The following is a 27,666-nucleotide window of genomic DNA, read 5'->3' as shown; positions in this document are numbered from 1 at the left end:
AATGTCTAAATTCTTCCAACAACATCACACTCAGGACATTTTATTTTAAAAGTAAACTTAGGTTGGAGCGTCTGGGTCGCCCAGTCAGATAAGCATCTGACTCTTGATCTTAAGGCTCTGAATTCAAGCCCCACATTGGGCTCCACGCTGGGTATGGAGCCTACTTAAAAAAAAAAAAAAAAATTAAACTTAGGTTAAAGGAAAAAGAGACAATGTAATTAGTAAGAGAAAATACATAGGTTATTTGGCTAGTTTTAATATGTTTGTTTTAGAAAGTAATATAACAAAGTATCTAGTCTCATAAAGACCCAGTGTGGAAAAGGTAGCTAAGTAAACTATGTTCTTGCAGTTATTTCTGACTGACTTGCTACCATTCCTAAATAACATCATGCACATATCTTTTAAGTGATTATATTCAGAAATTTGTGGAAAGTACTACTTATTAGTGCTTAGCAACATATTTATGGATATGTCTCCTCAGGTAAGGGAAACAAAAACAAAAATAAACTATTGGGGTTACACCAAATAAAAAACTTTTTCACAAGAAACCATCAACAAAACAAAAGGCAACCTACTGAATGGGAGAGGATATCTGCAATGGTATATCCAATAAAGGGTTAATATCTAGAATATATATAGAAGTTACAGAACTCAACACCAAATAAACACCTGATTAAAAAATAGGCAAAGTAGGTGAAAGAGATTAAGAGGCACAAACTTCCAGGGGGAAAATAAGTCTACTTACTGGATAGCTTATCGAATACATACAAATATCACTATTTTTTTTTTTATATATGTGTTTATGGTGACATGAAAGAGAGCCAGAGGCAACAAATTGTATATACGGATATATGTATACACACACACACACACACACACACACACACACACATAATAGAATACTATTCAGATATAAAAAAGGAGGAAATCCTGCTATTTACAATACCATGCTTAAACAAGGAGGACATTATGCTAAGTGAAATATGCCAGACACAGAAAGATAAATACTGTATGATCTTATTTATATGTGGAACTTCAAAAAGCCTAACTCATAGAACCAGAAAATAGAATGGTGGTTGTCTGGGACTGAAGGGTGGAGGAAAAGATAGTGGTCAAAATGCATAAACTTTCAGTTAGAAGATGACTAAGCTCTGAAGTTCTAATGTACAGTACAGTGATTATAGTAATACTGTATTATATACTTGAAATTTGCTGAGTAGATCTTAAGTGTTTCAACACACACACACACACAAAGGTAACTATGTGAGATAATGGATGTACTAATTGACCTGATTGTGGTAAATATTTCATAGTGTGTAAGAATACTAAATCATCCCATTGTACCCCTTAAAAACTTATGTTGCGCAACCTAAATATATACAATTTTATTTGTCACTAATACCTCAGTAAAGCTGGAAGAAAAAGGAACAAGCATCCTTTTAATCTGGAAATTAGCTGTTCCTTTGCCACTGATTTTTTTTTTAAGATTTTATTTATTTAATTAATTAATTTATTTATTTATTTGACAGAGATCACAAGTAGGCAGAGAGGCAGACAGAGAGAGAGGAAGAAGCAGGCTCCCCGCTGAGCAGACAGCCCGATGTGGGACTCAATCCCAGGACCCTGGGATCATGACCCAAGCCAAAGGCTCTAACCCACTAAGCCACCCAGACGCCCCTGATTTTATCTTTATATATAAAGTTTATAAGCTGATCATTCTTATGTCTACTAACTGGTTCATAAAAAAGGGACTTTATTACAAAGACATAACTATAAACTTAAGTTTTAATAATAGCAAAAATTATTTTAAATAGGTAAATCCTTCGTCCACACTACAACAGAGTGCTTTATGGAATGCCTACACACAGTCCAATTCTCTAATTATTTTCCTTGTAAGAAATTCTCTAATTATTTTCCTTGTAAGAAATCTAGAAAAAGTCTTTAGTAGAATGGTATTAAGCAAATTTGGCATGACAATTCAATAGTATAGTGACAATCTCAAAAGTTCTTTCATTTTTAAAGGATGAATAACAAAACAAAATCAAGATGGAGTCAATGAAAAATTTTGCACCAGAAGAGATTCATCAGCTTTACATGAAGAAAACCATACCAATGAAAATGATTTAAAATAATGAATTGAAAAAATCCAGGGGAAAAAATGTGCTTTAGGAATATGCAAAAAAACAAGAACTCAGGGTGAGAGGAAAAACTATTAGAAGGAGATTGGGATAAAACAAAACTCTAAGTTAAATAAAAACATTAAAAAATGTAAATCCAAATTGTGAGCAGTCAGAAACAGAACAAATATTGCAGAAAATCAAATCAGGGACAGAAAGGCCTCCTTAAGAAGTGATGGAAAAGAAAAGAAAAAACTTGAAGATTTGTGACATGGTTAATACAACTAGAAACCAGAGCCAACCCATGAAAATTTCCCACAGGGGAAAAAAAAAATGAAAAAGCAAAACAAAAGGCACAAACTTAAGAAAATACTTGCCTCAGCTGAAAAAATAGATCGAAGGACCTGTCATCTTGCAGATAAGATTGATGGATTAAAAAAATCAGTGGTCATAACACTACTTTGAAATATTTTAATCACTCTAAATCTTTACAGTGTAACAAATGGCTGTAGCTACAATGGAAACAGTATAAACAAGAAACAGTATAAACAAGATCACGGAAAGAGCTTACACCCACAGCTAAAATGATGTAAATATACCATATGCTGGGTATCTCACTGATTACTTTGTATTTGTATGTGGGCATTAACTTACTCAGAGCAAACACAAGAACCTAAATTCAAGTCTTCAAACAAAAACCACACTCTGGCTTTGTTTTGTTTTACATTTATTCCCTTTTTAAACCATGCTGTCTTATATTATTATTTATTTGCAAAGAAGTATTAGTCTTCACACTTTGTAAGTAACAGAAGACAGGCGTAGCTTTGTTACTTATAAATTAATTCTTAAAACAGAAATGATGTATATCAATACAGTCAGTTCTTACTACTACTACTACTACTACTGAGATAGCACACTTCAAAATAAATCCTAGTTCTCAATTTCTGGATCCATTTATTTTTGTTTTTAAATGCACAGCTGTAACACTTGTAAGTTAGTTTTTTAACCTAAGGTAAGAACAAAGTGGTAAAAGAACGCATGTCACCGAAGCACTTTCATGAGTCCTGAAATGTGTTATATCAAATGGACAAGCTTCCCGGTGTATTGGTTTTGAAGGTTAATAATACATTATTATTATCAGTAGTAGTAGCATAGTTATTTACTTCCAACAGTTATTGATAAAATAATCCAAGTCTAGCTGCTAAGTGGGTGAAGCTGGAAATAAAATTAGTCACTATGAAAATGACTTCAGTGCTTTCAAATAATTTATGTATGAAAAATTTACAACTAACTTTTTCTAAAGAGTTGTCCATAGCTCCAATTCCTCTCCTATTCTCTCTGTAAAACCAGGTTTTAGCCCAGGTAAGTACTCTTTCCCCTGAAAGTACTCTTGCGCAGTCCCCAAAGACCTTCACATTGCTAAATCCAATGGCCATTTCATAGTCCTCATCTTACATGACTTGTCAACTGAGGAGGAGACACAGATGACTACTTTCTCCTTCCTGAAACACTCTCTTCACTTGGTTTCCAGGACTCCATATTCCTACCTTGAAAGGGTTTTTTTTTTTCCCTTCTCAGCCTTTGAGGTTCTTAATCTCTCCAACCACTGTATGTGGAAAGCCCAGAGCTCAATCCTCTGTTCTTTAGACCAGATTTCATACAATCTCATGGTTTTAAATACTATCTACTTGTTAATGACTCCCAAATTTCTATTTCAGGTTGCAATCTTTCCCATCAACTCCAGCCTCATATAACTCCATGTGAACAGGCATCTCAAACCCGACACATGTAAAACTAACTCTTAATTCCCACTCCACCCACCTCCCCTTAACTCTCCACCCTTAAATCTTCCCCATCTCTATAAACAGCAAATCCAACCTTCCAACAGCTGGAAAGGCCTTAGAATCAGGCTTCATTCTTTTACCCCTATACTCCACATCCAATCCATTAGGAAATCCTGGCAGCTACCAGCTAGTCTAAGCTCCCATCACCTTTCACTTGGATTCCTAAACCGCTTCCTAACCAGTCACCCCTCTTTCATCCTTGCCCCCACAGTTGATTCTGAACAAAGCAGCCAGAGCAACTCTTTAAAAACGTTAAATCAGATCCCCCAACTCCTCTGCTCAAAATCTTCCACCCACTCCCCTCTTCACTCAGAAAAAACCAAGGTCTTTACCAGGACCAGTCAGCTCTCAGACCCCTCTGCCCTCCCTTAATCTGCTGAAACCTGCTGGCCTCCTTGCAGGTCCTCCAGTAGGACTGGCAGTTTCTAGCCTTCTGCACCTGCAGATATTATATAATATATATAATAATATATACTAATATATTATTAGTATAATAATATACTATTATTCCTCCAGATAGCGCCATGGCTGGCCCTCACTCCCTCCAGTTTTGTTCAAGAATCTTCTCCATGACGATGTTCCTTATTTTAAAACTGCATCTGTTTCTTCTCTGGTTCTTCTTATCTCCCTTAGCTGCTTTATTTTTCTTCTTAGCAACAGTTACGATCTGACTGGATATACTTTAATTTTTCAGTTATTTTGTTTATTGTACCCATCTCACATTCCTCCAGTGGAAAGTTAGCTCCATGAACACAAAGATTTTTTTTCCCACCCCTCTTCCCCAGTGAGTAGAACAGTGCGTGGCCACGGAAGGCATTCAATATACCTTTGCTATAAGAATGTTGAGTATATAAACTCTTATATCCTGTTAAGGCTAAGAGATTTGGGAGATTCTAGTATCCAACCTCTTTCCTCTTGGGAAGCAGGACTTCCCTTCCGATGTTCACAGGAACCCTGGAGATTATTTATCCTTCACAGTAAGTAACTCAATTTGCTCTAGACAACATGCCTAAAATCTCTTCATTTCTTTTTATTTCAGTGTCTCTCCAGTGCCTTTCCTACATCCAGTAAGATGTTAACTGTTACTGAAAACCCTTTCATCTCCCTTCAGCACTACTGTCCTAATACTGCAAAGACAAAGTGAACTCACTAAAATGAGATCGAAACACAAATAATGAAGAATAGTAACGAAGCGCACACACACACACAACCAAAGAAACCCAACTCTACTTCAAATCAAACTGCGTTGGTGGTGGTGAGGGCCCAAGTCCAAGCCTGACTTACTATCCACTATAATCTTTAATGAGCAAACATTTTTCTCATTAAACTTCTTCAAAACTAAAGAGAAGTTTGTAGAAGGCTCTTGGGTATAGCCAGGAAAATTACGCCTGAGAGAAATCGGCCCAGGCTACAAACCAAATCAAACACACACACACGCCCCTCTAAAACACGTGTGGACTTTTAACAGAAGCAAGAACACTGCAGTAAGGCGGATGAGGCTCAGACCCCAGCCCACCCTCTGCTAGCTGTCTGACCTTCAACAGGTGAACGCAGACTCTCCGTGCTCGGTTTCCTTATCTGGAAAATGGAAATGGTACCTCACAGGGTGGCTACAAGAATTAAACAGAGCTATTCAAACACTCGGCATTATGTCTGACACACAGCAAGCACTGCAAATAGTTATCCCTATAATTCCTGAACCACGGACATTGCAGCTGTTTAAACTAGGAGGTCCTTGGTATCACCGTTATTTATTTTTTTAAGAGTGAGACGTGTCACTATTCAGCGGTATATATGTATTTTTTACCTAATTATGTTCAGTAGCCAATTTTAAAGAATAAATGCATCTTCTCCCCCAGACAGGGCGCTGCACTGGAAAACCCGGCAGGTGAACCACCCGCTTCCTCGCACTGCACATTAAGAGGAAAACGGCTCTTTAAACACGGGGCCAGGTGCCATTCGAGACGGTTCAGTCTCACCGCAACAGCTGTTCACACCTAGACTGCGGGCTCCCTGCGATCCGCCACGAACTGCCGTGTTCCTGCCGCGAAAGCACACGCTCGCTCCGGGCGCCACAACCACGCGCCGGCGGAGGGCTGCGACTCGGCCCTCCCGATTAACCGTGAGCGCGCTCCGCCCCGGGCCCCGCAAACCCGGGCTGGCCCTCTCCTGCGGACGACCACAACCTTTACCCACAAACACAAACAAGAACGCTCGCTGGCCTTTTCCCTGCCCTCACGAGCGACACACCCTTGGGGGAAGCCACCGCGGACCCGCGACGCCCGGTCGGGCTCCCTCCGGCCGCCGAGTAGGTGCGGGGGGCCCCCGGCGGCCTCGCCCTCCACCCCTCGCTCCTCGGTCAGGCCCCGGCCGGGCCTCTCAAGTGCGTCAGGGCCGGCAGGGGAGGTGTCAGCGGTTCAGTCCTGGGGCCGCCCACGAGCCCCGACCCAGGTACCTTTGACACACGGCCGAGCTGAGGAAGGAGCGCCGGCAGCAGCAGGATGAGGACAGGAGAGGGGCGGGCCATAGAGACAGGCGGAGCCCCCACCTCCGGGCTAGAGCGGCCTTACGCAGCGTCGGGCCGCACGCCCCCTGGAGGCGGGAGGCCCGAGAGGCTGCTCCGCTTGCCCAGAACTGGAAACTCGGAATGAGCCTGCTCTGAATTAGGGAAAGGACCGAACCTGGCGTGGGGAGAAGAGAATGACAGGCCAGGAAGAGGTTTTTCGGACTCCAGTCCAGGAGCATTTTGCACTATCCTATTCTAAATAGACATCCCACTAAATGAAGGCTTCTAAGCAAGGACCATTTTATTAAAAGCCGTAGGTATCAATTAATAGTCACTGGCCTCCAGGTAAAGTTAATATAGAAGCCAAATGGACAAACTCATAATAGTAACTGCTTTAATTCTAAAATATGATGCAAAGGTTTTTTTTTTTTAAACAATGGTTGGATATTTACATCCCATTTTTTAGGATTCCTGAACTAAACGCAACGTGTATACAGTCAAAACTCACTAAAAATGTAGTGGGTAGTGGGGTAGTAGAAGTTAATTTACTGGAAACATAAAATTATATATATATAAATATAAAAATATAAATATATACAAATATATATTTATATTAGGTATACATATAATTAGGTAAATAAATATATATGTATGTTTATATATAAATATATTTGTATACAAATATATATATATGTTTTAGTTTACCAGCTCTGTTCCGACAGACTTCCTCTGCACAGTGATTACCCCTTCTCCAAATTCTAGCACCTCTCGCCTGACCAGGTCACCCTCTGGGATGTCTCAGGTCCATCCACTCAAGCGTTATTATTCAGTCTAACAGTTTGTTCTTGGTAAAGTCATGTAAATGTTTAAGATAACTGTCAAATTCAAGAGACTCTTTCTCAAATTTCGTTCACATAAGAATTATGATTTCAGGGCATTTCACATTTTCTGGTAAAGTGACTAATCATAAGTATTAAATACTCTCTGAATGGGTGACTTTTATTAACCAAAATGTCATGGATATCTCCCTTGTGGTTTGGGTTGACTTTATAATCTCTTCATTGATGCCCGTAAATTGTGTAATATCTGCAGAGAATCTAAACCTTTCCCAGTGTGTTGATGGGATGCACTTCTCTCCATTAATTGGCTTACTAAACAATCTGAGAACCTATTTATTACTTCTATTCAAACATATTTCTTCCTCTTTGTGAATTATTCTTTTTGTTTGATTTGAAAAAATGCAGGCACTCCACAGTTTTTTTCTCTGATGAGATTAAAGGAGTGAGATGCACACTACACATACTCTGTGACTCCTCCATGCCACCACACCTGGGGACATCAGCAAATTGGTCATTAGGATTATTCATAGAACCCATTTCTATGCTTCAACAATAACTTAACGCTGCCTGTGACCATGAACCACATGAATGTATCTCATTAAATGCAAACCAGAGTATTCCCAACTGCATTTCTACTTAGCAAGAGCACCAAAATATCTGTATTCACTCCAGTGCTACTCAACCGGAGAAGAGGCCTTGGGAAATCTGAGTAGAAAGAGACAGCAGTCTTTATTGTAGCTAAAATATATTAATTTTACAAGCTTTACAGAAACATTTGGCGTGTGAACATACTTCAGGGTCTTGGAAGGGAACTGTACAAAGAAGGGGTGGGCTGTATTAGTTCCCTATTGTCCCTGTAACAAATTACCACAGGCTTAATGACCTAAAACAACACTAAGTCATCCTCTTACAGTTTAGGAGGTAAGAAGTACAAAATCAGTTTCACTGGGCTAAAATCAAAATGTAGGCAAGACTGCATTCTTCTGGAGACTCTAGAGAAAATCCATTTCCTTCCCTTCTCCAGCTTCCTGAGGCTGCGCATATTCTGTGGCTTGTGGCTCCTTCCTCCATCCTTAAAACCAGCCATCTAGCATCATTTCTCCTTCTGACCTTTTCTTCTACTTTTACGTCTTCTCTAACTTTGATCCTCCTGTCTCATTATAAGGACACTTGGATAACATCAGGCATACATTATTAATCCAGAATCTCTCCATCTCAGGGCCTTTAACTTAATCACTTCTGCAAAGTCCTTTTTACCATGCAAGGTAACGTAGTCATAAGTTCTGGGAATTAGGACATGGACATCTTTGAGGGGATGTTATTCAGCCCACTACAGGGCCCTGAAGCTCCAACTCCTTTCTTTTCAGGTAAATCTGCCTCTTCTTCCTCAATACCAAAATCTGTTTGATCCTGAGTTCTGATTGTGAGACTTCCACTGGGGAGCAATACCTGTAATTACAACTGGGATAAGTGTTATGAAGGAAGAGAAGAGATTCTATATAAAGGCAAATAATATGGTACCTAATTTAGGTGGAAGGGCAGCAATACCTTTGAAGAAGTGATATTGCATCTGAGACACGAAGGATGAGGAAGAGTTATTTATGCAATGAACAAGGGCAATGTTCCAGATAAGGGGATAGTATGTATGGCCTGGGAATGGAAGTGTCAGAAGGTCAGTGTGGTGGTGCCCAGCTGCCTCAGTCAGTAGAACATGTGACTCCTGATCTCAAGGTCCTGAGTTCAAGGCCCACGTTGGACATGGAGCCTAGTTAAAACAGAAGAAGGAGGAGGAAAAGGAGGAAGAAAAGGAGGAGGAGGAAGAGAAAGAAGAAAGAAGAAAGTGAGCATGGCCCATTTGTGTCCCTACCATAGAATCCTTAGCACTACCACAACGAATGGCACATAGTAGGTGTTCAAGAATATTAGCTTAGTAGTTCTCAGCCCTTGCAGCACATTATAGTCACCACAGGAGCCTAAAACTACCAACACCTACGTCCTAGTCAAAACCAAGTAAGAATTGTTTTGAAGTACGGTCCCGGCATCCACATTTTTAAAAGCTGCTCAGGAAATCCCAATATGCAGCCAACATGCAGGGTTGAGAATTACTGTGTCAGATACAGCTGAGCGAGTGAATGGATGACAGAAAAGATTTGCTTGGGGTAGGATTTTCTTTTAGATCATTTTTTTCTGGTTAGGGAAAAAAGTGTTGGACTGATTACATATTACTATCCAGTCTTAGGAAATGCAGAAAGGATTTTCCCAAACATAATTGAACAGTTATCAGAAGGGACTCAGAGTGATCTAGCAACCCTCCCAGTGTAACCAATTGTTACACTGTAGAAAAGAGATATGTTGGAATGGGAAAGTGCTTTAAAAACCCATCATAGTGAGGTGCCTGGTTGCTTAAGTGTCTGACTCTTGGTTTTGGCTCAGGTCATGATTTCAAGGTCATAAGATTGAGCGCTGTGTTGAGCTCCTTGCTGGGTGTGAAGCCTGCTTAAGATTCTCTCTTTCCCTCTCACTCTCCTTCTCTCTCTCCCTCTCCCTCCCTAAAATAACAAAACAAAACAAAACAACACCATACCTCAAAGGAAGAGGGATTTCTACTTGTTCTTGAGCTTTACTCCTGTTCCAGGTTGGTTTTTGTAGTACTAACAAATGACCATCAGAGGGAAACATGTTCCTGAAAATGTTGCTTCCACGGACGTCCCATCTCTCGTTCCTGGCTAGGGAGAATCAGGTGTTTTTAACAACACTAGGGATTCCGAAGGCTTAACCATTGAATGGATAAATTGCATATATTTATCTACACAAGAACTAGATTTATTTCGGTTCCCCAAGAGTTTAAACATTTAAACCACCAGAAAAAAAATGAAGTTTGCACGTGTGCCAAGCATTATTATATCTGCAACACTGAGGAAAAAATTGGGAGCCTCAGGGGATAATCTGTCCCTCCAGCAACCAGCATAACTAGAAATTAAGTATGCAAGCAAAACCCTCAGAAAGGGATCTCTCTCCTTTTGTTAATTGCAAAGTAAACATCTCAGATCTTGAATTTCTGGAGTTACTAAGATAAGGGTTAGATCCCTGGAAAGAAGAAAAGAGCTTGACTCCTTCTCTGCAATACCCATTTGTTGTTTTCTTATCCACACATGCCAGAACCACACAGATGAATATATTAGACTGACTGACTAACTATATATATATATATATTAGACATATATTAGACTAATTAATGTATGTGATGGGAAAGTATATAGCGCTTAGCCCTGATTAAGCTTCCCTTCCAAAAGTTAAGGAACTGATCATTAGTAAGGGAATACCTTTTGCAAAGGTGTAAGCAAATGCATTGATTTGCAAAGCCTTTAAAAGCAACTGGTGAGAAGTTATGCCTGTGATCAGCAGGTATCAGTCATTGAGTAATGAGATAGGAACTCTTAGGAATGTGGAAGCCATATCTTACCTGGCATATAGGATTATGTGGGGAACCTAAGAGACTCTCTCCCAAAGAGCAACACTGTATGTTGTTGAAAAAGTCAATAAAAACTCTCCAGAGTGCATAAGAAATGATGAGGTCCACATGTTGTTCATTTATTTTATACTTCAAAACAAGCACTAGAAACTCAGAAGTCCGTAGGTTTATAAATTTTTTTTCAGAAGCAGGCAAGGAAAACCAACAGGAAACCAAACCAAAAGGCCTAGCCTTTTCTCCTTTCCTTTCTGGCCCTAAATTTCCTTCCTAACCTTCTAATATTCCCACCCCTTAGAGAACATGCTAGTTCAGGGTTTGTTCAGTGTGGGCAAAGGAGAAGCTAGGGAAGGGTTCATGCTGGTCCCAGAGGGCTCTGGAATGTCTGCTTGGTCCAGAAAATGAGCAGCTCGTTCCAATAATCTGTGTTGTTAAAAGGTTCGCTTCAACCCTGGAACGCTGCTAAGCTCACTCCAGGGGCTCACACTGAACCGACATTTTTGGCTTAGAGGGATCTTAACTCTTATATTAGTCTCAAAATAAACTCCTGGCAATCATTCAAACAGAAGCCAAGCTCCTCTCCTTCTCAGTCCTGAAACACACTCTAGGGAATGAGCTTTATCAGAACTTGCCTCAGTTCTGCTCTCTTCCTCTCCAAACACGGAGTCCGTGCTTTCATTTCCACCTTTGTGAAACTGTGATGCCCCAGTCAGGAGAAAGCCTGAGGCTATTCTACCCTGACAACTATTTTCTGCCAATATAACTGGACTAATACATCTTTTGAACTTAAACTCCTGACCAGCAAGAAAGGAAACTTGTGACATTTTTATAGGGAAAAAGGGGGTGGGGAGAGTGGATAAGTAGTGCGAATTACTCTTAGCCTATGCATTTGTTTTAAGGCAAACAGAATCAGAAAAGACTTTCAAATGATTTTTTTTATAAACCTCAAAAATGTATTTTATGTATCTATCTTCCAAGCTCACGAGATACATTAAAAGAAGAAATGTAGTTATCTTTTGTGTTTGTTTTTGTCATCATCCAGCAGGATTTTTTTTAACAAGTCCCAGGTAACAAGTCCTTACCACACTTGAGCAGGAAGGTTTTAGGATTTTTTTCCTACAGTGATTTCACTAAGATCTCAGCCCATCTTCATTATCACCCTTAGCCCACACATCACTTCTGTTTTAATTCCGAAAATGAAAAGGGACAAGAGGATAGGACATAAGAAAAATAAGGGAAAAAGACATCTTGACACAAACGACCCACAGTTAATTGCAAAAGAGAAACTAACACCGACATACATAATTGATATAAATCCAGTCACCTGTAAGTAATCTTCGATTTAACTACTCTGATATGTATTCAGTCAATATATGAAAAAAAAAAAAACAAAAAAAACCCACCTCTGATATACAGTCTTCCTATTTTCTCCCTTAGCACGGTGCCATACAAGTCCTGGGCGGTGGAACCGCTTTCCCTTTGCACATAAATAGGTGCACTTGCTGGAATGGTGCCTCTGGAAAGCTCCTCCAGCAATGGCAAAATCGCTACAGTTGAGTTTTAAATAGAACCCGTCTCCAAGTGGTTGACTTTGCCACATGTATGTTTCATCACTGCCATTTACTTGTTTTACTCAACATTTTGCAGAAAATCAAAGTCTAACTTCCCTTGATGGGGACCCAGATGGCAGTAGATTTCCATCCCCTCTTCCTCTGCACACTAGACACGATACAAAGAGGGGGACCTCCCCAGACATTCTGTGGGGACTCGTTTTAGTGCAAGGAAGAGCACGCATGCGCGCACAGAGTCCAACTCACACTCTCGGCTTCAGCCTGCTGCTCCAGGCGCCTCCACCCCAGACCACGGCCGCACCGCAGAGCCCGTCCAATGAGGGCTCCTGTGGACAGATGGAAAAGCCATTAGGAAGTACAGCCAACTCCGTGTTCCCACATTTCCAGGACAAAAACCACATTTAGTGCAGGAGCCGTGCAAAATCACCAAGGTCAATGCCTTTAAATCAACGGAGTGTCTAACCTCTTCCAAGATGTTACACAACCAAAGCCCAACTGGTGAGCTGAAGACTTTGCCCTACAGAAAAGTAAACAGGCTACACGGCTGGACCAAAGAGCCAAGCCCACCACGGACTTTCCCCATAGCTCTAATTTTTCTAATCTGGAAAACTGTTCAACACATGACTTCTTAAGAATACAACAAATAGCTATTATAAGGTAACTTATAAGCAGAGTACAATTACATGTCAATAAAGTGGAGGGAGTGGAATACAATGGTAAGGCTGAAAAGCCATCCTTTAAAAAAATTTTTTTTAATTAATTTATTAGAGAGAGAGAGCATGAGCACAAGCAGAGGGAGCTACAGGCAGAGGGAGAAACAGGCTGCCCACTGAGCAAGGAGCCCGATGTGGGACTTGATCCCAGGACACAGGGATCATGACCTGAGCTGAAGGCAGATGCTTAATGGACTGAGCCATGCAGGCATCCCTGAAAAGCCATTTTCTAAGGGATTATTGGTGTTAGGTATATTTTTTCTTTTTCTTTCTTTCTTTTCCTTTCTTTCTCTCTCTCTTTCTTTCTTTCTGACTTTTTATTTTAGGGGGGAGAGACAGAAGGAGAGAGAATCTTAAAACCAACTCCCCACTAAGCAGGGAACCCAATGAGGGGCTTGATCCCAGGACCCTGAGATGGTGACCTGAGCTGAAATCAAGTCAGCCACCCAAACGACTGGGCAAGGTGCTCCTGCTATACATTTTCTAGGTTAACTCAGCATGCTTTATTTTGGAGTGTAAGAGCCAGCAAAATATGTCTAACTTTTTCTTGACAATTTTTCTGGGATCCCCGAGGACAGGATTGAGACCACCCTCACAAGGGAGAAAAGTACCTCGTACCCCATTTCCCTCAGTCCAGAGTCCACATGGGCCCCTGGCTGCAGTCCTCTTGGTGAGCCTTGGTCCACACACAGCAGGGGGAGGACTAAAAAAAGCACCTGGAGAAGGAGAGTTGACTCTGTTGCTGAGTTTTCTTTTGTTTTGTATTGTACGATCACTTTGGCCATTATTTTCCCACTGAGACTTGGACCCTGTTCGGTTTTCCACAAATTAGGGTCACTCAGCCCTCCTCAAAGTCACTTTGAGGGTAAACGTTGGGTAATTTCTCACTTACATAGGTAGCATAAAGTTTGCTTCCCAAGTGTCCAGCTGGGGATGTGTGCAAGCCACAGTCTCACCACATACAAACCTACATGGAGACCTGGCTTTAGGAAGGGAGCATGTCAGCCCTCCAGACAAAGCCTCACAAATCTCTCCAGAACCCACAGGGGCTCAGGCCTTGGGGGCCTAATCACAATTGAATCAGCTCTGCCCTTTTTTCTTCTATTTTGTGAGCTTTTCACACTTTGGGGTTGGCCTGTGAACCAGGTGCTTAGGCCAGTAATTTTAGGAGAGTGAACAGCCACAGAAACACATACATGCATCTAAAAGCAGGGAGAAGTGATGTTGGTGAGAACAGATGCATCAGGAGAAAATTTGACTGACTGGAGACCAGTCACAAAGGTATAAAGGGAGTGAATCTATAGACGATAGCATATGCTGGTAATTTCCAAAGCCTTGCCACATCACTTAGAAGTTACCTGAAGGGTTTCAGGAGCTGCCCACCTTTACAATGTTCATGCACTGGCTCATGTCTTGTCCTGTGCTGAGGGGCTAGGCTGCTGGGAAGATTCCTCAAGAGTGAGGTCATCACCCTCAGGACAGATGGGGGCCCACTGCTGGCCTCTCTCAGAGCCTGCAGCAGGGAAGGCCACTCTGGGGGTCGGAGTTTAGACTTTTCACCCACTGATGAAGTGTTTTGATGCAGAAGTAATTCAAGCCTGCAACTCCTTCTAGATAAAGACAGGCCCAGTAATCCCCAAAGGGGCTAATGGTTCTTTCTTCTCCCACATAAGGAATGCTAAGGAATGTGTCATTTTACAAAGTAAATTTTGAGTTTTGTTTTCCACTACCCCAATTCCTTTATTTTTCATGGTACCTACTATGGAAGGTCCTTGTTTCTTCTTATTTCCTGATATTGATGATGATCTCTATGTCTTGGGAAAAAACTATTAAATACAATCCTTCTGTTTTTGCCATTTTCAAATAAGGGATAAACCACTCTGCTCATTTTATAGGAATGCTACATTTGTGGGGCGCCTGGGTGGCTCAGTCAGTTAAGTGTCTGCCTTCAGCTCAGGTCATGATCTCAGGGTCCTGGGATCAAATCTGACATCAGGCTCCCTGTTCAGTGGGGAGTTGCCTTCCCCCATCCCTCTCCCTGCTGCTTGCGCTCCAGCTCTTTCTCTCTCTCTCTTTCTGTCAAATAAATAAATACATAAAATCTTAAAAAGAAAAAAAAAAGGAATGCTGCATTTGTGTCTGCATAGGTACCGATCCCTCTTTTCTTTTAGCTTTATCTCCTAACTACTCCCTAACCTAAAACTTTGCCAGCACACAGTGTGGTTTTGCTCATCATTTCCCACTCATTGTCCTGTTAAACCCTACCCTACCCTTTCACATGTGTCTCTCCTCCACTTGGCTGTACTCCTTCTTCAAAGTCTCTCTTCCCCATGGGCCTTCCTGACCATCCCCAACTTCCTCCGACACACAGGTCCACACTATACACTGGACACCAGCCATGTGTTGTCTGGGATTATCAGCTCTCAGGTATCAGGTTGAAACATACGAAACTGACAACATAAAACTGTTTTTGGCCTACAAAACAGCAATTGGGTATGGTTCAATCTAGTATATGTACCTTCTCACCCCCAAATACAAGTTCTTTTTGCATTCCTAGTCTCTCTAGTAGGCTCTTACACAGTGTAGGGTTTGCAATTAAAAAGAAATTGATGGGGCACCTGGGTGGCTCAGTGGTTAAGCCTCTGCCTTCGGCTCAGGTCATGATCCCAGGGTGTTGGGATCAAGCCCTGCACTGGGCTCCCTGCTCAGAGGGGAGACTGCTTCTCCCTCTCCTGCTTTGCCTGCTTGTGCTCTCTCACTTTCTCTATCAAATAAATAAATAAAATTTAAAAAAAAAGAAACTGACAAACCATTCTTAAATTGGCAAAATAGTAGATAAACTTGTACTTTAATCTGAAAATGTATCCTAATCCATTAATACCATCACCATGGATGATTTGGGATGTTTACTATACCCCCTTCCCCGCAAAACCTCCTACTACTGCCTAAAATATAAATACAAAACTTAATGGCACTAGAATTTATGGCTGGAGGCACTGCTTTATAAACAATTACACGACTTTAATAGATTCTATATTTCAGAAAAATCATCTCAGAATTTTCATCAGTAAATTTTATATTCACTAGAATATATTTCATATTTATTACACAATTAGTTACTCAATCCAGTGAGAAAAGAACATTAGAATATTGCACTTTATCTAATTACATTACATAGAGTCCTCTGTCCCTCTCCCTTATTGCAGTCTTAATTCCATATATAATTACATTCATTCATTATCATGATAAACTGAAACCAGATAAGGAAAAATCTAGTGAAAAAAATATCCATGGTTTTAAAGCTAAGAGACTTACAGAGTATCTGAATTTGAGTGCAGGGTCCCATTGCTTTCCAAAATAAAAAATATTCAAAATAGCATGTGATTATTAAACTGAATTTCATATTCAAAGATAAAATATAGTTACATCAGTGGAGAAGTAGAGAAATGGGCAGACTATTACTTTTGGTCCATCCCTATTGGGAGGCTCAGGATTATTTAAGGAAAGAAATTAGTATTTCATCACCTCCTTGCTTGGTGCTATGGATGGATCAGTGAAGTCCAGATTTCTTTTTCAATGATTCCATTTCCTAGAGCCACATTATCCGGAGGGGTTGAGTCATGTCTTCAGAACTTAACCCCAAATACATTTATAGTGTTTTATGCTAAGCTTTTCATTCATGTAGTATCAGAACATACAGAAGACTCATCAAGCCAGGTAAACATCTGTTAGAGTGAAAAAACAAACAAACAAACAAACAAACAAACTTCATACTAACTGATCTGGATTTGCCACTTGTCATATATGAGTCATTAAAAGCAAAGTGTATAACTTGGTTCATATTTCTTTTTAATCTTAAGATTCACAGAGCTCTGAAGTACCCTTGGTGAATACGGTCCATCTTTTTTTTTTTTTTTTTGCAATGCATTTATATATATATTTTTTAATTTTTAAATTTTTTTATAAACATGTAATGTATTATTAGCCCCAGGGGTACAGGTCTGTGAATCGCCAGGTTTACAGACTTCACAGCACTCACCATAGCACATACCTTCCCCAATGTCCATAACCCACCACCCTCTCTTTACCTCTCTCCCCCTGGCCACCCTCAGTTTGTTTTGTGACATTAAGAGTCTCTTGTGGTTTGTCTCCCTCCCGAGCCCATCTTGTTTCATCTTAATGGCAAGAGAAAATGGGAAGGGGTCCCATTTCTTCCACTGCTGGTGGACAGCCCACTTTCAATCCCCAAGCTCTTTCACTGTTGAGACAGCCCCAGAGGACATTTAAAAATGTGAGAGTTTCTCATCAAAGGTCTTCTTCCTCTATGGTCCCAAAAACACAGTCAACATTGGCCATCTCAATCTTGCTTTTTCTTGGTAGAAAACGAGAAAAATCTTTCTGTTGTGAAATAAACAGGTCAGAAATGTATGTGAGGAAATCATTTCCATAACAACAATAATAATTACAAAGTCACGAGAATGTTAAAATAATATTAAAAAGGCAACAGAAAGGTTACATTTATTTAAAAGATGGTTATTTCAAGTGTTTTTTTTTTCTCCCCATAGAAGCTTTGTCTTGGGGTAGGTGTCTGTGTTAGGACCAAGAATGCCTCCTGCTGGTAGCTGAGGTAGACCTGTTCAGAGGGCCTTTCCAGGCACTGGGATGTCCCCAGGTAACATTTGGATGCTGCCCTCATCCTTTTACCCTCCCCCTGCCCCTCCCCCAGCCTCACCCCCTTAAAGCTATGCAACTTTCCATTTTTAACTCTATGTCAAATCTTTATGCACACCCCACACAAATACAAATTTCCAACAAGTTTTATATTTTAAAACATTGTAAGTGGTTATGGTTGCTATAAACCCTCAGTGAGTGAAGAATTGGCCTTCAATATTTATGAAACCTCAAAGACAAGGCCATGGCTTTGTCCCTGGTGAAAAAAATGTTCCTTAATGGCCAGATAAGCTAAAAAAGGTTTTGTTTTTTTTTGTTTTTTTTTTGAGGGATTTGTCTTGATAGAGAGGCCCCCATGGCAAAGTGTTTAAAGAAATAAACAAACTTTACTGGTTAAACAACAAATAAATACTGCTTTAGTTCTGATACTGTCTCTGTCATTTACTTGCTGTGTGACCTTGAGCAAATTACTTAACCTTTCTGTGTTTTCAGTTCCTTTGGCTATAAACCAAGGATAATAATAATAGCTGGGTTGTTATGGGGATTAAATGAGTTATATGTGGAATGCAATTAGAACAGTGCTTGGCTCAGGATAAGCTCTATAAAAAGATTTGCTAAATAAGTTGGGATTCAATACACTTGGACAACTTTTGACATGCTGGCTCTGCTTAGAGCATAAGGGAGGTTGGCCTATTTTAGCATTGCTGTTCATCTGAGAGGACATCTGAATTAGTTTCAATGTTGATCATAGTTGTGCTATGTGTTATCTATTGTTCTAGAACAGGGACTCTCAAAATTTGACATGCATCAGACTCATCTGGAGGGCTTGCTAAACACAGATTACTAGCCCCCATCCCTGGGGATTCTGATGAAGTAGGTTTGGGGTCTGAGAATTTAAATTTCTAGTAAGTTCCCAAGGTATGCTGATGGTGTTGCTCTGGGAACCAAACTTTGAGAACCACTGTTCCAGGATAATAGTTCCAATCCTGGCTGTATATTAGATCCCCTGAGGAGCTTTTAAAAATTGTTGCCAGGACCCTAGACCAATTAAGTCAGAGTCTTTGAGGGTGGGGCCCAGCCGTGATTTGTTTTTAGAGCTCCCCAAGTGATTCCAGCACGTAGCCAAGGTTGAGAACCACAGCTCTGTGCTAATCACTATGCTGCGGATGAATGGGAGTGACGGAGTGATTACTACCTACACTTTACAGGTCAAGAAATTGAACCTCGGTGCAGTGTTCCCCATTGGGGTGCTTGCTATAAATGCTGATCTGCTAAATCGCTCTTTTGGAGTGGGGCCCGGGAATTTACATTTTAATAAGCACCTCAGGAGTCCCTTAAACATTTAGTTTTTTGATCTGTTTGAAGACATATCCACCAGTCCATGGTGGAGTTCTTAGCCCCTATCTCTGATCTAAGCAGCCAGAAAAGCTGGTATTATGAAAGAGAGTAAACTTCGCATTTAGTCTGTGTTTAAATTTTTTTTTCTTTTTACTGAGCTTAGTCACTCAAGAGAGGACCTTATATTTTCATAAGTACTGTCCTTATATACTTAGTACATTTATATACACAGCAAGCAGACTGTGTAACAAGAGTGGATCGATAATAAATCCCATTCAAATGCTACTTGGAGGTCACCTTTATTTCACTTGCATACACTAGAATTTGAACGTAGAAAGGAAGAGTTAGTTAAGGGCACAGCTCTGGAGACAGACCATCTTGCTTCTTTCCCTCATTGATTACTGTGCAACCTGGGCAAATCACCTAACCTCTCTGTGCCTGTTTCCCCCAATGATTTATAGGATTTTGGTGAGAATAAATGTCGTGATCCACATAAACATGCTTAGAACAGTGCCTGGCACTGAGTGCCTACTATGCTTTCCACTTTGATATTTACTATTATTGTTATCTGCCCAACAGACCTAAATGCTCCAAAAAGTATTTAATAAACTTAAAGGCTGTTTTCTACAGAGTACATTGCAGAGAATTCATGAAAGGAAAATGTAAACCAGGAAGAAGATTTTTAAGAAAATTGCATGGAGTGTAGGAGAAAATCACTAAAGAATTTTATGTTCTTGGAAATTTTCTGTGTAAAAATTCAGGAGAGTGTGTCTCCCGGCCCTGCTGGGTACTACAGTAAAAATACTATCCTTCTGTGGTGGTCCTCCCATTGGCACAATCTACGTGGAAGAGCTTCTGGGGGAGAAAATTCTGGCTTGTTCTTAAAAGTAGAATGAATGACTTTGGTTACTTAAAGGGGGAAAAGGACAGATTTATCAAAATTATGATGTCTCAATTACATCATTTTACTCACAGACCTGGCTTTGTTGAACGCGGTGTTTTTTACGTTTGCCTTGTTCTGGAACTTCAATCTGCTAAATAGATTAGTAAAATGTCAGTCAGCACAGCCTGGAGAAGCAAACACACAAATAATCTATTTAACTAGCACGTTTCCCCTTCTACAATAATCCTCTTAATGGTCTCCAAGACTGCCAGTCAGCAGGCACACCTGCTTCCCATCCACACATACCCCCTTCATTTGCAAATATACAAACGTGGCAGAAATGGAGCCCCTGAAAGTGAAGTGAAGGTTCGCGTTTAACACCAGTGGTTGCCTATAGATTTTGTGATTTAACACAGCTTCCAAAAGGACTTCACACGAAATGAACTCCTAAATCCTGAAATAATCCACAGAGCCCCAATCCATATGCTGAATCAAAGCCAAATGGGGCTTTGATTAATCAAAAGGCACCATGAATCAAGTGAAGATCAAATGGAAGTTCAAGACACTTGAATATACCTCCCGTACATGAGGTAAACTTAATATAACAGTCAGGGTCCCGGCAGAAAACAGATGGCACACTCCTGAGGAACAGTTTTTTTTTAAAAAAGGAACTATTTAATGGAGGTGCAGACAGGATTAAATGAATCAGCAAAGGGATGCTGGAGCCCCCAGGGGCTCGCTGTGAGGGGTTGGAGGGTAATGTTTTCCACTCCTAGGCCGGAAGGGGCAGGGGTAGCAGCTGGTACTGGAATGAGGGGAGCCAGAGCTGTGGGGAGGAGAGGCCACATCCAGGAGCCTGGCCCTCAGCAGAAGGCTGTGCCGACCACAGAGACCCGGCAGCGACAGAACTGGAGAAATAAATCTCACAATCTCACTTTTCTTCCACGCTCCATCCAGCGTGGCTGGGTTTTCCCATGGGTGACCCCAGTAGAAGGCCAGAGAGCAAGATGGCAACACACGGAAATGTGTCTCCAGAGCACAGAGTGGGGTGGAGGAGAGTGCACAGGGAACTGAGAAAGGCAAGCAGTGTCTGGCACAGCCAGGAAATGTGACCTGGGCAGGGCTCAGGAGAAGGAACTCCTAGACGCTTCTTCCAGGAAAAGAACACTCTTCTCAGCCACTAGTGTTAAGATACGGGTTTTAATGTATCACTCTACCACCTCTCTCCTCCAACACATAAAGTTTCCAACCACTGCCTGGTAAATAGAGGCGTTTGTAAATGCAAGAATGACATGTGAGGGAAAAAAAAATGAACGAGGTGTGAATTATTTATTACTGCTTATTCTTCACGAGAATATAAGGAGGAAGAACATTTCAAAATAAGTGGGATAAGTAACATGACACTGCAAAAGAGCGTTGCCTTTGCCTTTGAACTACAGTTAATATTGTTATAAAATAGATTGCTTTGAAGGATGCAAAGGACTTAATTTAGGTTAGTATTAATAGGTATGTTCATGTATTTGAAGCCCAGCTTAATAATTAAAAAAAAAAAAAATCAGTTACTAGGGACGGCTGGGTGGCTCAGTCCGTTAAGGGTCTGACTCTTGGTTTTGGCTCAGGTCATAATCTCAGCGCTTAGCGCAAAGGCTACTTGAGATTCCCCCCCTTTCCCTCTCCCTCCGCCTCTGCCCCATTCCCCACTCACGCTCTTTCTATCAAATAAATAAATAAATAAAATCTTTTTAAAAAATCAGTTATTAAGTCTTGGTAAATGAGAAATTTACGCCCTGTTGTCTTACATGTTTTGTTATAGTATTATTGTTATTGTTTACGATATTACGTTATTGCTCGTAAGTAGCCTTGTGCAATGAAATACAGATGTTGGCGTAAACGGCTCAGAATGTTTCTCTCTCCTATTCTCCTTCCCCTTCCTCCCCTCCCTATGTTGAAATAAATAAAACAGAACAGATGTTAAGCTATTTCTGATATCTGTTTCCTTGACTTACTCAAATAAGAGCTTTAAATATTTTATATACTGGGGGAATAAAATTGGGGGGAGGAAGCGAACAAATCCTTTTTTCATAACGCAGTATTCCTATATACGCTTCTTCATCAACAGGTAGTTTCTTTTAATAACTACTTACTCTCACAGGGTAATTTCCGCCTGGCTCTCTAAAATTCTGTCTACCTGCTATGCTCACACCATTCTCAAGTGGGCTGTGATGTACCTGTACTTTTCTGTTTTCTAGATAGCACCAACTCTGTGAAGTCTGACATTCCCAGAAAACCAATTTAGAGATTCAGAATCACTTTTTAGTAAACCTAAGGAAAAAATATACAAACTAATAAAACAAACTAGGTACGGATTAATAAAAAATCTAAGTTGTTTTTCAATTCAGAAAATTAGTCACCATCTTATTCCTGATCTCTTGCATATATTCAGATTATGGTTCAATATACAAGATAATAATGATACACTTTCAGAAACTCATTAGGAACACATCTATTGCATAAAATATATCTGCTTCCTTTTCTTAATGTCCTTTAAATTTCTTTCAATGGCAGAGATTGCTGGTAGCCCACCCTATTTTCCATTCTGCCCTTCTTTCTTAGTAATGCCATCCAAATTAATCTGGAGAGACAACATAACCTGTAAAAAGACTACATTTACCAGACTCCCTTGCAGGTAGGTATAGGCCTGTGGTGTGACTAACTCCTGGCCAATGAACTGTAAGTTGAAATCTGTGGGACTTCAGGGACCCCTCCTCAAAGAAGAGAGATGAGCCATTCCTACTTTCCGTTTATACTTCTGCCTAGGGTGTGGATGTAACGACTGGAGCTCCAGCAGCCATCTTCAAACATGAGGTAAAGCCACACACTAAAGATGGCAGAGCAGAAAGGTCTCTAATGAAATCATGGAGTCACTATTCCAGCTCTAGACTGCCTACTTCTGGGTTTCTTTTAGATGAGAAAGATACAGACTTTTATTTTACCCAGGACACTTCTTCTGTCTTGTTTTGCTCTTCATTATATATAGCTAAACCTACTGGTAACAAATACACTTTATTTTCACATAAAATATTTCTTAAAATTCTGTTTTAGTTAAAAGGAGCAAATAATAACAAAATTTGTTGATTACAGGTTTTTGTGTAGGAGCACAGCTCTAAAAAGAATGTTACAATTTTTCCCCTTCTGGTTTGCAGTTAATACTACCTTTAAAAGAATATAACATGATATTGTTGTATGTTCAGATTTTTTTTAGTGCATTTGACTTTAAATTTTAATGATCTCTTCAGAAACGGTTCAAGTCTTATCATTGAAAGCAATGCATATAGCTAAGTTAATTAAGTTAGCACTAAATTTCTTCTTTCAAAGCCTTCCTTCTTACTAGGATAAAATAGTACTATTTAATCTGCTTCTAGGAACTATCTGATTTATGGGGTTCATTTGGTTACAGTTTCCTCAATTTCTCTCCCCCCTCTCCAGAGTCTTCATGATTTTTAAAATCTTGGAATCTATTCTACCTTGCAAAATAGGATCTGGATCCTAGTCCATACAAGCCTTTAATAAGTGATACATGTCAGTTCAGATTTTCTATGTTTACCTAGAAAATGAGTAGATATGACAGTCACACATTTATATGGCTACTTAAAGTTCCACAAAATGACTTGTTCTGGTCAACTGTGCTTTGTGAGGAAACCCAGAACTCAGTATACATTCAAAGAACTGATCTGTCTGCAATTTTCACTTTCCAGGGTCTCATTCTACCCAGGGGTTTGTAGATGAAATTTCGGGTTGAAATATGGACTATCCCTATAATATCCCCTTGAAAACCCAATTTTCTTTTTTTTTTAATTAATAATTTTTTTTAAACTTATTTTAGAGAAAGAGAGAGAGGGAGTGAGAGTGAGCAGGGGGAGGGTCAGAGGGAGAGAATCTCAAGCAGATCTGCCCCCACCAACTGCTGAGTGCAGAGCCCAACTTGACACAGGGCTTGATCCCAGGACCCCGAGATCATGACCTGTGCTGAAATCAAGAGTTGGATGCTTAACTGACTGAGCCACCCAGGTGCCTCAAAAACCCGATTTTCCAGAGGAAGGGTCTTAACTTTTCTTTCCAAGAACCAAAACAAGAAAGGGGGGAAAAAGGAGCTTGTGGAACTAAAACTTGTGATTATTTGGATTAAGCAATGCAATGCTGACTGACACGATGATTTCACTATCTGCCACAGGAAAGGATAGGTTTCAATTTGTGTGCAAATCTAAAGAATGTGGTTAGTGTTGTGTGTTTTTTTTTTTTAACTTTAAATAGGTCACTACCTTCTATTATTCAGCAAATGCTTTAGCTATTCATTGTACAAGTATTTCCTACATCAAGTAGCTTACATTTTATTCAGCCACATTTGAGAGTACTTCTCCCTTTAATGGGGCTACTTCAGTTAACAACTTTTTCTTCTTCTTTTTTTATATATAATAATGGAAGCCTAAGGGGGTCCATCCTGCCTCAGAGGTTAGATTTTATGACTCTTTAAAAAAGACCATCCACGATTCCTTCATTGCTTGATTTGCTACTCCATGGTACATTTTGAATTGTTTGAATACCAAGGGGCAGTAAATTTTATTTTCCCCTAGGAAAATATTTTCAGTTCTAGAAGAAAGAGAAATAAGGATAAAAATGCAACTATTTTCTCTAGTCCTTACTAGACTCAAAGTCTAGTAAAAAGCAGTGTTTAACGAAAGATGTTACCCATCCTCTTTATAAAGGATTCAATTTAAATGAAAACATTAGGGAACATTTCCAAATGTTTCTGTTTCTGTTGCATATTTAAGGATCAGTATAACATTCTGCTAAAAAAAAAAAAGTTTATACATGTCAACCAGGCATTAGTATTTTAAAAAAGTATTTTTTAAAGTATTTGCATTGGTATTAGTAAAGTATTAGTATTAGTAATACTAAAGCATGAGTATTTGTAATCATTTTAAAAATTCCAATTGTACTGTCTTATTCAGGATATGCTTATATCATGATGGTGACAAGGCAAGTTGAAAAGTTTAAAATCTCAGTGTCTCTTTTTACAGTCTGCCACAGCCCTCTCAATGAGTTACCAGGCCTTTATTGAAGAGATACAGACTAGAAAAGCAAAGTTTAATTTTACACTGAGAACAATTTACGGCCTTAAGAAGTTCTTTTTCTCTATGGCTTCCTTCGACTGCTAATGGCATTCTAATTTGGCACAGTGGAAGCTTCAAGAAACTGTGAGTTCTTTCAAGAGACAGAAGTATAGAGCTTATTTAAGTTCATCGCTGCTGTATTTAAGACCCCTCTGGATCCTGACTTTATGATGTAGTTTTTATGGTAAATCTGGAATCTTCCATTTGGGGGAAAGCAGAAATACAAGAATAGAGAGCAATGGAAGGACACTTCTCTTGAAAAAAATGGCTTGAATTCTAAAGACTGAGCTCTTTAGAGAAGGCAGAGGAGCTTACTTCTGGGAGGTTGGGTTCTAACACAGAGGACCAGAATTCATCCCTGTAGGTTAATGTTGGCTGATGGTAGGAATTTAAAGTGAAAAAGATACACAGATTAAGAGCACTTACCATTTCTGGATTCTCTGCAGCTAGCTTTACCATCTTTTCTGAGATCATCTTTTTCAAGCAGCTACTCAGCAAAAAAGCCTAAAGAATCCAGAAATAAAGAAATCGCTCAACTGAAGAGATCCTGCCTTTCTTCCCTCCTCACAGCACAAAGTAGATTTTGAACTCTGCTCTCCAACAGCATGCTTTTAAGAATTTAGATTTCATCTTTAATTTCCATAAATTTGTATAAGATGCAATTAACAAGTAGCCATACATTTCCTTAATTACATGGATGTACTTAGAGTAAATTTTATAAAGACAGAGAATCATTACATTTCCTAATTTTTCCCCTCTTAAAATTTTCCCTCCTATTTTTTCACATTACTTTGTAAGCAGCTCAAATAACAAGCAACAAATAACAAAAAGTACTTATTATTGTAATCAAATCAATGGAGGATGGTTGATCTTACATTTAACTGTATACATTATTATTGAGAAACCTATTACTAGACATAAATAGTAACCTGTTTGAAAGGATATATTAGCACATTATGGCTTTTACTGAACTAAAAAAAAACCTATTTTTCATCATGTTCTTATTTTTCAGGCATCTTTAATCACTCACTCTTAAGACTGATGGTTGCTCCCAGTATCACCTGTGACTTCTTGTTGGCTCATCGTTGTCAGTGTCAAGACCCACATTAGATATCTTGTCACACAAGAGCTGGGGTTTCCTTTTTCCAGGATCTTCACTCCACATGCCAATTTAAGTTTCCCTATGACTTCCCTACTTGCTCCTTTCCCACTAACCCTCTTTTTCCTTTGTCTTGTTCTCAATCCTTGGCTTGTACTTTTCTCCTTTGGCCCTACTAAAGTTTGAGACAAAGCTTAAAGCTTGAGGTTGCAGGCCCTTAGTATAAATTTATGCCCAAGGATGGTCACCGGCACTGAAGGGAGGGCGGTGATGGAGAGGAGGAGGAAGCAAAGAGAGAAAACCCAGGTTGGGATGGTAGCCAAAGCAGAGACTCTTGGAGGATAGGACATAGAAAGTAGAATTAGAGGGAGAATTGCTACATATGGGTAGCATCTCAAAGTCTTGCAGGACTGTAGAGCTTGACCAGAATTTAATTTATTTAAAGGGAGAAAAGGAGGTAGAAGAGAAGGAAGGCACTACTACCAATAAGGAAAAGATTAAAAGAGGTGGGATTTATGTACAAAAACAAATTTTGATTTCCTGGTTTAGCTAAAAACTAACCCTGTTTATCTGTGCATATCTATAACCTACATAAAACCAGGGTATGAAAGAGTTAAACAACACACACTGAGTTGATAGAGCATGGAAGGGTGTTTAATAATACTTTTTAATAAAAGATGAGGACTGATTCCATATTCCATACAATGTGCACAGATATGTAGGTTAAGACTTGGCTATAAACCAGGTAAGATTTATTCAATATAGAGGCAGTGAGCTATTATTTAAAGGGTCTAGAAAATATTGGGGTCCCAGCCCTCATTTGTATTTGCCAAGGCACACAAGCCACATTTCTGCCTTTTGCAGAAGTAGCTCTTGGGTGTGTATCAATAAACCCACACTCCAAAGGAAATAAGACCTTACTAGGAATCCTTTAAAAGAATGTTTATTGCCCTCTCTGTAGCGGCTTAAACTCATTTGGTACAGACTAGATTAAAAGACTATAATAAAATTTAACTACTGCATTTAGCATTCTGGGCAAGGGAAGGCAATTTCATTGCCAAGATCTAGCTGCATCTCTCCAAGTGACTGCAAACCATCCTACCATTTCCCTAAGGATGTTTCATATTCAAGGTGAACCTGACGGCCCATTTCTTTAACCTAGAATTTGGTTTCGCACTTCATGTTTTTTCAGAGGACCTTGGTATCTATCATCTTTGTGATTGCAACTATACTAAAAGCAGAGAGTCTTGGGGAGCTTTCATTACCTGAAACCAAAATGCTCCATGGAATGTAGTGCGATCACCAATGACTTAAGTTGAATGAAATGTTGACGCAAAGATTACTTTGGTATTTTGGTTTCATTTTAGAATGTTTGATTCCAATTTGAAATAGCTTGAGTTAGTTCATAGAATTTTTCAGCTGAATTTGGTGTTTAGAAAATTAAG

General features: G+C 39.8%; 2 protein-coding genes and 1 long non-coding RNA gene across 3 annotated transcripts in view; all 3 read right to left on the bottom strand.

Annotated features, from left to right (window-relative positions):
• Positions 1-6,519, bottom strand: part of ANKRD46 (ankyrin repeat domain 46) — a 33,378-nt gene extending 26,859 nt beyond the window's left edge. The window contains exon 1 of the mRNA XM_047725065.1: positions 6,417-6,519. The gene's annotated coding sequence lies outside the window, so the exon portion shown is untranslated. The remainder of the gene's footprint in view (positions 1-6,416) is intronic.
• A 1,542-nt stretch (positions 6,520-8,061) lies between these two features.
• LOC125097476 (uncharacterized) lies at positions 8,062-12,715 on the bottom strand. Its single transcript, XR_007126536.1, has 4 exons — positions 12,179-12,715; positions 9,891-10,032; positions 8,855-9,071; positions 8,062-8,755 (listed from the first exon to the last, which is right to left on the bottom strand). It is a non-coding gene; the product is annotated as an uncharacterized LOC125097476 (long non-coding RNA).
• A 4,457-nt stretch (positions 12,716-17,172) lies between these two features.
• The window catches only part of SNX31 (sorting nexin 31), a 59,177-nt gene continuing 48,683 nt past the window's right edge, over positions 17,173-27,666 (bottom strand). The window contains exons 12-14 of the mRNA XM_047727237.1: positions 25,549-25,626; positions 20,046-20,102; positions 17,173-17,457 (exon numbers count right to left, since the gene is read on the bottom strand). Of these exons, the coding sequence (XP_047583193.1) occupies positions 17,365-17,457; positions 20,046-20,102; positions 25,549-25,626 (228 nt within the window). The 3' untranslated portion in view covers positions 17,173-17,364. The remainder of the gene's footprint in view (positions 17,458-20,045; positions 20,103-25,548; positions 25,627-27,666) is intronic.

The sequence above is a fragment of the Lutra lutra genome, chromosome 4, assembly GCF_902655055.1.
Source record: "Lutra lutra chromosome 4, mLutLut1.2, whole genome shotgun sequence".
In the NCBI taxonomy this organism is placed as follows: Eukaryota; Metazoa; Chordata; class Mammalia; order Carnivora; family Mustelidae; genus Lutra; species Lutra lutra.
Note: the sequence above shows the minus strand (reverse complement) of the source record. Positions and strands in the feature narration are given on the sequence as shown.